Source organism: Arachis duranensis, chromosome 1 (assembly GCF_000817695.3).
Source record: "Arachis duranensis cultivar V14167 chromosome 1, aradu.V14167.gnm2.J7QH, whole genome shotgun sequence".
NCBI classification, from domain to species: domain Eukaryota; kingdom Viridiplantae; phylum Streptophyta; class Magnoliopsida; order Fabales; family Fabaceae; genus Arachis; species Arachis duranensis.
In genome coordinates, this window is record NC_029772.3 from 89,166,513 (window position 1) to 89,175,859 (window position 9,347).

Below are 9,347 nucleotides of genomic sequence, written 5' to 3' on the forward strand. Positions count from 1 at the left end.
TTTCTGGCGTTTAACTCCAGACAGCAGCATGTACTTGGCGTTCAACGCCATGTTACGTCGTCTATATTCGCTCAAAGTATGGACTATTATATATTTCTGGAAAGCCCTGGATGTCTACTTTCCAACTCTGTTGAGAGCGCGCCAATTGGACTCTTGTAGCTCCAAAAAATTTATTCCGAGTGCAGGGAGGTCAGGATCCAACAGCATCAGCAGTCCTTTTTCAGCCTAACTCAGATTTTTGCTCAGCTCCCTCAATTTCAGCCAGAAATTACCTGAAATCACAGAAAAACACACAAACTCATAGTAAAGTCCAGAGATATGATTTTTGCCTAAAAACTAATAATATTCTACTAAAAACTAATTAAAACATACTAAAATCTACATGAAATTACCCCCAAAAAGCGTATGAAATATCCGCTCATCATGTACCTATAGATATTAACATACGACTACGCTTTATAAATGATTTTTATAATATCTAAGGCTACACTTTTTAAATGATGCCAGAATTGTGTTTCTTTTTCTCTAAAAAATAGGCAACACTGAGAAAAGCGTAGCCTATTCCATGACTAAGCTACGCTTTTCAAATGTAGCTTATAGTGTATCCAACTTAGCAAGTGACACATCAGATACAAGATGTAAAATAGAAATACAATAAAAAGAGACAAGAAATAGATCTTGGTTTTTTTTTCCAAGTTCCTCTCTTTGACTTTTTTTAATAATTTTTTCTTAATACCTCACTTATAAGCCTTTTACTATTGAATAGAAATGAAAAAAGATACAACATAGAAATAGAATAATCAATGATAGATCATGAAGGAGATGATGTTGAACAACTCGAACTCTATATGCTGAACCCAGATTCTGAATTCTCAAATATCGCTCTTCATTTTGACGGAATGCTCCCTTTAATATAGGTGCAATACTTCCAAGATTTCAAACTTCAATTTGTGAGGTTTTTCTCTTCTCTTTTCTCGAATTCTCTCTCCTTACTTGCAAACTGAACTGATATTCTTTTTTGTATGAGTTATGTTTTCATACTTAGGACTTACTTCACAAGGTCAGCTTCTTGAATCTTGAGCTAGTTGAGGTCTTACTTTCTTTTTCTTCAATCAGATCATAAACTTAGGGATTTGAATAAGAGTTGAGCAACACATCTTCCTTGAAAATAGATCGTCAATGGATTTGATAAATCCAAACCATTAACCTTGTGCTTCGGTCTCAAATTTCAATATTAGCCCTTGACTCATAGCAGAAAAAAGTAGTCACCACTTTTTCATATTATCCGAAATAGTTGTACAGAGAGGAATGTGAGATCAACAAGTAATTAACTTTCATGTTTATGAAAATATTTTACCTTTTTTTTTTGAATGGCAATAGGCTAGGTTATGGATTCCATTCCATTCAGCAGCATTAAAAGCACTTAATTTCTCTAATTGGGTTGCTTGTCTTCTTTGTTTGGGCTACACAATGAATATGAGCCTGCAACAGTAAATAATTTCATCAAATCCCAATCAATTAAACTTTTAACCCAATCACCAACATGTTTATCATCATCAAATATTGTTATAATCTACTTAACATTTTTTATTTTGGATGGTTTGAGAAATCAAGATTTTTTGAGAGAATAGTATAGTAGATAATAATCCAGAAACACAGTATAATAGATAAAAACTCAAATTCTAATCTAATTTCTTAATATAACAACAAAAAATTTATTCATACCTTAAATTAAGAATTCGGATATCATGATTTGAGTTTGACCTGACTTGAGAGGTAAGTAACAGCTTTTCTCTCCACTATTTCAATTATCACTTTCACAAATAGGATTAGAAGTGAGTTAATATGAGTTGAGTCAGGCCAAACTCAACTAGATAAATAAAAACTTATGTACCAGTTATAAATAAGCATACATGATACACCATAACAGAGATTAAACTCACATATTATGAACTATTTATGAGACTATTGAAGCCAGATATCACTTTCTATGCAAAAAAGGATGTAAAACTCAGGTGTTGTCATTCACATTCACTAAGTTTTGTTATGCTAAAAATACAGTTGCTTCAGTTAAACTATTTTTGAAGACAAAACAAAAATATTTAAAACAAACTCACCTATAGAAGTAGAGGTAGAAGTTGAGTCAGGGATGCGGGAAAACTTCAGAGTTCAAAGATTCAATACAACCCCATGCAAAGGATGATGAGACACGTGAAGGAGATAGAGACCGACGACCAGGAACATGGCGTGGAGGAAGGATAATGTAGATTTGCGGCGCCAAAGAGAAACAAAGTGTTTGAGCCATGGAGGGGCTTGCGAGAAAGATAGAACACAACGGAAGATTTGAAACGAAAGGGAGCGCTGAGATGGAGGGAGCCCCAAAGGAGGGGTGGAAGTGCTATGAATCTCTAGAGTTTGGGTTGGAGGCGCGATGGAGAAGCTCTGGGATTAGGGTTGCAAATGCAATGATGAGGAAACTTTGGGTTACGGTTAATGTTTTTGCTCAATATAGTTTTACATACTTTATTGGTACGCTTTAAAAACATCATGATAACGTAACTTTATTGGCACGTTTTGAAAGTGTTTCTGTTGCTCTCTATGTTTATATAACGTGGCATAAAAAAATATAATTAAATGTCTTATTAATTGTCACTTTTGTAAAAGCATAGTCATTGACTCTTTCAACCACACTTTTGAAAGGTAATAAAAAAACGTGATTAAATCTTTAATCAATTAGCACCCTTATAAAAATGTGGTCATTAACTTTTTTTGGACACTCTTTTAAAGCGTAGCAAAAAACGATCGACTTTTTTTTTCTTGCAGTGTAATTATATTTTTTAGAGGAAAAAAAGTGATGCACATATATGATATGCTACGAATTGTGAAAATTATTATAATATCTTATCTAAGCCGTCGTAAGCACATATATGACTAATTTCCCTACTATTCAAATAACTATATTTGACTAATAAAGATAGTATGCGTATACAGTAATAATGTACCCACTATTCAAATAAAATTGGATATATTGACCAAGACATAAACTAAATACTTTGTCCGGTTCATGTAGACGACTAGTGTGTATGAGTTTGAATTAATAATGTGCTTTGCGATAATGGCGTCCTTGAATACACCTTTATTCATATGTGACATTTCAAATTCTGGAACAAACATATTCAGCCAAGATTGTGAACCATCGAAACCTCCATTTTTTTTTCTAAAAATACCTTTCTTATCTTTGCATTGTTAGGAAGCAATTCTTTTTATCTTTTTATAACAAAGTTTTGATTGGAGAGGGTGACACGCCTATATGGATAAGTCTAAACTGTTGACCGTGAGATCATGCAAAAAATTGAATTTCTCTCTTTCATCTGCAATTTTTCCCAGACATGCTCTTGAATGTTCAGCACTTAGTTGGTTATTATTAGTTGCACCTTATTATTCTTCCTTCTTCATAAAAAACACATTTTTCTTTACTCTTTTCTCTCCCTGTCTCTTTTTCCTTTATCATTTTAATTGGTCAAAGAAAAAGTATTTAAATTTTATTAATTAGTTATTAGCCACAAAAGTCTAATTTGGTCAAAGAAAAAGTATTTAAATTTTATTAATTAGTTATTAGCCACAAAAGTCTAATCAGTTCATATTAATGGATAACTTAGATATACATAAAAATATTATGCATTTTAATTTATCAAGATTGTAAATTATGCTTTTTAACATAGAAAATATTTGATATAATTTCATATCAAAAGTTGTATATATATGTGTTCATAATTAATAGAAAAACAAGTTGTATTTTCTATAGTCCAGTCTCAATTTTTTTTTTAATTTGAATTAACTTGAACCATGAACAATTCAGTAATTTCTCTAATTCAGTTCTTACATAATAATGAAAATATTTAAAAGATCTATTTTACTAAGGCCACTCTAATTTTATTAGAAAAACGAAAATAAATAGCTTACATATCACAAAAGTATACTTTTTATTTATTTTATAAAAGGTGTTATGTTATGGAACTTAAAACATACATATCTTATTGTTCAATTGAAAAATCCCTTGTCCAGGAGCCAATATTCTTTTGGGATCAAATTTATTCTTCGAGTCCTCGAACTTTTGCCACTTGGAACCAAAATGCTCGATCCATTCTTCGTGAGTTTTGTTTCGTGGAAGATATTGCTTGATTTTAATGCCTGAATTTTTATAGAACTCTAATATTTGATTCTTTTGATCATCAAACATCTTCAACGTATCATATGTAACTGCTTGCAGAACACTCACGAGATAAAACACTTCTTCATCAGGTATAGCCACTGACATTTTATCATTCCACCTGTGAATTATATATTATATATTAACCAATATATCTTTGTTAATTTATTCGATCAATTAACTATATATTATGATGGAACTTACTTTGTTCGGTTCATGGGGAAGATTAGTATGATTCCGTTGGCAGTAAGGTTTTGTTTAAAGACAATGTTCTTGAAAACACCTTCATTTATATCTGAGATTCTAGATCCTGGAACAAAAGTGTCCAACCAAGATTTAGGTCCTTCTGGAAGTCCTTGTCCTGCTGCTGCACTCTCATATCTATGTAGAAAATTCTGGTACAACACATCTTTTTCATATTTAAATGTAGGAACATACTTTAACCCCATCACCAAACGTTCAACATCCTATTTAAAAAACAATAAGGTATAGTATATTTATTAATATCTGAAATAAGAAAAAATGATTCCCAATAATAAAACATATAGCTAGATAAATAAAAAATTTAATTTTAATAATTTTACGCGTACATTCAATTACATAATGTCACATCATAAAAATAAAGTGAATTCTATCTAACTCCTTTTGAAATAACATGTAAATTACCCTTTATGATGTGTCATACTTTAATTAGTCATTATCTTAACTATAGTTGGGTTATTTTGTAATTTACTTAGATGGATAATGGTATAATTTTTTAAAATATTAAAATTCTACCCCGTTAATTGAAGCACGTTCTCACGCAATCTCTTTCTACAGTGCATCATTCTTTAACGGATAATTGAATTCCCATGGCTCGTAACTTCCCCGTTCTTACCAGTATAGCCACCGCCAACTTCATTTCTATCTCTTGTCCTCTCACTCAATCCCCTTTTTTTTTTGTCATGACCCATGAATAACTCCTTATCAAGATCAACATCATTAATGGTTAGTTCAGTTATTAAATTTTTTTCATTAAAAAAATATATCTTTATTTAATTACATGATGGAATATATATTCATATGTAAAATATAATATAATAAAATAAATCTATTCAAAATACTTAAAAATATATTTAAAATCATGAACATATAAATATAATAATAAAATTTGTACTCTAACCAAATACACATATTTTTATCCTACATAAATTGTTTAAAAAATAAAGTCTGTTTTATTTATTTTAGGCATATATTTCATATTTATCTCTTAAATATCTATCTATATAATTTACTTTTGTATTTAAAAATTTTAATATTATTTATTTTTTATTTAAAAATCATTTTTACATTATTTTTTAGACTGTTATATTGGTCTCTTCTTTAAAATAATACAAAAAATAATTTATCATGAAGATAATTTATTTAATCATTAATTAAATAATAAAGTACGAATAAATTAAAAATTAAAAGAATAAAAATACTATAAAAAAATACTTGTAAGAAAGTTAAATTTTATCATTTTAAATTTGTGTTATTAATTTTAACAATTTCTATTTTTTTAAATAATTTATGTATGATAAAAGATATATTTACTTGTTTAAAGTACAAATTTCATTACTATATTTGTATATTCCTAATTTTAATTATACTTTTAAGTACTCTGAATAGATTTATTTTATTATATTATATTTTACATATGAATATATATTTCATATATTATTTTTAATGAAAAAATTTAATAACCGAACTAACTATTAATTATGTTGGTAAGGAGTGATCCACAGCAAAAAAAGGATTGAGTGAGAGGATAAGAGATAGCAATGAATTACAAGCCATGAGAATTCAACGACTCGTTAAGGAATGATGCACTGTAAAAACAGATTGCGTGAGAGGCAGTAGATCAACTAAGTCAGTGCTGCTTATGCAATAAAATTTTAATATTTTAAGAAATTATACAATTACCCATCTAAAATAATAAATTACAAAATAACCTAACTATAGTTAAGATAATAACCAATTAAAATGTGACACATCATAAAGGATAACTTACATGTTATTTTAGAGGGAATTGGGTAGAATTCACCTAAAAATAATTATCTTTTTTCAGAACGGTAAAACATAGTTGTGCAATTACAACCATTCTCTTAAATGCAACGTGTAAAACAATTTTACAATATATCGAATTAAATTCTAAATAAATAGCACATGATTAATAGTGAAGTACCTGGTCAATTTGCTCTTCAGTACTGTTGTCGTAATATTTGGCAAGCTCCAAGACATAGAGGATGTTATGTTGGGCTAATAAGGAATTTATGCGAGGCAGATCTTGTGTTGGAAAAAAGTCAATGATATTCGGCCACTGATTTATCATAAGAAAACCTTCTACTGCATCGAATGCGTTATCATTTCTTCCATTCAATGAAATTAAGTATTCTTGGTCTTTAGAATATGTGGAGAAATCACTGTAAAGCAAACGAAGCCACTTCACCTGCAATCAGTCAACCCATAATTTTTTCCCCTTTGATTAATTAAGGATATGTTATAGTAAATACTTTTAATTTGTTGGTTAAAATTATATATTATAGTGAAGTTTAATTGTTCATTGTTAATATGATTTTTTAAATTTGAACAATATAAAAATAAAATATTGACTAGTATATATAGCTAATATTAATAAAAATATTGTTCGTGATATTTCTCGTAATAAAATTTGAATTCAATATAAGCAAATAGAATTATATAATAAAATATGATGCTTGCCTTTGTATACGCAGGTCCTAAGGCTATTCTTGCTCTCGTTATTATTCCAAATTGACCTAAACCTCCAAGAACACCATAAAATAACTCTGAGTTCTTTTCTGCAGAACAAGTCTTAAGATCTCCTTTTCCTATAAAGCCAAGAACCAACATCATTTATTCCCAAAGACATGTAAAATAAATATACACAAATACATAATAGTTAGTTTGGCGGTTGATGTTAAGTATAAATTAAATATTATATATTTTTTAATAAAAATAATATTATATGCACTATCTTTGTATATATATTTTTTATTTTTAATATTAAAATTAATTAATAAAAATTATGTTTATTTCATAAAAAATATATATTAAAAAATAGTAGAAGTATCATATCTCATAAATCAAATGATTCACTTTAGTGCTTTGCGGCGGCTATTTTTTTAACCCCTTTAATTTCCAATATTTCTTGTACTTTGCTTGTAGAGAACTAGAGATTGAGTTAGAAACTTTGCTATACATAAATTATTTTGATAATCATAAAAAAAGTCAACTATATACCTATCAATATAACTCAACCATATTTTTAACGATTAATTAAGCGGCTAACCACTGGCTTTATTTGTATTGACTTTTTATCATTTATTTATTACAAAAATAAATGCTATCCGTAATTATCTATAATTACATCTTTATTATCTCTAATATTATTTAATTATTTTAATAATAATTAAAAAAAATATGAAATCAAATAATTTTATATTATGTATCTTGTATTTAGATATAAATAAAGACTAAGTAGAAATTTACATATAATTGTCTTGATATGAAGTTGAAATTTGAGAACTATTAAATAATTTAACAAGTTTAACTAAATTATTATCTAATAATTTTCAGTTATCAACTTCACATAAAAATAAAAATGACTGTAGGTAAATTTTTTCCATTATTAAATGACGTATTTAATTAAAATTTTAACTATCAACTTTAGGGATGTACCTGTAATGACATCGAGTTCATAAACATTAGCGATCTGAGGACCAAACTTGAATACTTGGGCACCGATTCCGGCATTGACGAGGGTTCCGCCAACAGAAGTGCCCAAACTATCAGTAAACGAGAGTGGTGTGAGTCCATATTCAAGTGCTGCATTTAACACGTCATCCCACACCTGTTCACCGCCCACGTCAGCATAAGAATTCCATGGATCCTTCTCATCGCGAAATATAACAACCCCCTTCCCGTGTCTGTAACCGTTTAGATGCGTCATGTTCACCACTATCCCCTCACGCGCCATCGCTTGTCCGTACACCGAGTGTGCTTGCCCACGTGCTGCTATTGTGAAAGGGGTAGAAAGGGAGTTTGACACTTTTATTAGTTCTGATATTTCAGTTATTGACTTTGGTTGAAGGACAGCCAGAGGCTTCTCGTGAATTTTAAGGCCGTAATCGGTTGAGGCGAGTGTAAGGGTAGAATTGTCATAATCTAGGTCATTTGAAATCTCCATGGATGGATGAAATGCTGAACATGATTGATATGTGGTTATTATTTCATTTGTGAGCACTGTGGTAGTAGTCGTAGTTATTATAATTAGATTTATGAGCAGAATCAATGAAACATTTTCAAGCATCGAAAACCTTGCCATTGTATATTTGTACGTGTGATATTTGATTACTTTATTATGCGCTTGGGGTATATATATAAGTGTAAGAACGTCTCTCAATGGCTAACTGAATATAACTTGTTCTATTTAGATACCATGGTTCGAATCTCACCTAACTTTACGGATAAGTAATAGTTTTCTTTCTTACTATTTCAGTTATCACCGTCACAATGTAGATAGGGTTAGAAGCGCCAAAAAAATTCAGTCAAACTAAATTCAAACTCAATCCAAAAAAATTTTACTTGACTCATAACTTGCTTTATTTATAATTGAATTTATTTATAAAACTTAAACTCAATTTATCAAAAACTTATTATTTACAAGAACATAATTTATAATTCTAAATAAATAAAAATTTATGTCTTTTATTATAATATTATATATATAATGAGTTCTAATATGTCTATATTTATAGTGGTTACCGTAGTTATGTATTTAATATTTTAGTAGCATTTAGTTTAGCAATGTTTTTTAAAACATTATTGTAACAGCCCAAATCATCGTTAGCACGATATTGTCTGCTTTGACACAAAAAGGTCTCACGATTTTATCTTTGATGATAGGGATGATAGTCGAAATTTCCACACTCACTCGTCAAAACGCGTCATGCTAGGGAGAGATATCCATACCCTTATAAGGCATGTTTCGTTTTCCTCCCCAACCGATGTGGGACCTTACAATTGTCCGCTTTGACACACAAGGTCTCACGGTTTTGCCTTTGAAGATAGGGATGATAGTCGAAACCCCCTACAC

General features: G+C 29.5%; 1 protein-coding gene across 2 annotated transcripts; it reads right to left on the reverse strand.

Annotated features, from left to right (window-relative positions):
- Window positions 1–3,926: 3,926 nt before the first annotated feature.
- Window positions 3,927–8,582, reverse strand: LOC107496695 (cytokinin dehydrogenase 2-like). Of its 2 annotated transcripts, none has more exons than XM_052257214.1 (5): window positions 7,931–8,582; window positions 6,953–7,080; window positions 6,417–6,680; window positions 4,415–4,605; window positions 3,927–4,331 (listed from the first exon to the last, which is right to left on the reverse strand). In XM_052257214.1, the coding sequence occupies exons 1-5, from the start codon at window positions 8,574–8,576 to the stop codon at window positions 4,019–4,021; spliced, it is 1,542 nt and encodes a 513-aa protein (XP_052113174.1). In that variant the 5' UTR covers window positions 8,577–8,582; the 3' UTR covers window positions 3,927–4,018. The 2 variants fall into 2 exon arrangements, with proteins under 2 accessions (XP_052113174.1, XP_015973499.1); XM_016118013.3 differs by having other exon boundaries at window positions 4,415–4,677.
- Between the last annotated feature and the right edge of the window lie 765 nt (window positions 8,583–9,347).

Coding starts and splice junctions, on each gene's coding strand:
- LOC107496695 (XM_016118013.3), bottom strand. CDS start 8,576: ATGGCAAGGTTTTCGATGCTTGAAAATGTTTCATTGATTCTGCTCATA. Junction 6,681..6,952: donor TAGGACCTGCGTATACAAAG/GCAAGCATCATA, acceptor GACTGATTGCAG/GTGAAGTGGCTTCGTTTGCT. Junction 4,332..4,414: donor TTCCCCATGAACCGAACAAA/GTAAGTTCCATC, acceptor TATAATTCACAG/GTGGAATGATAAAATGTCAG.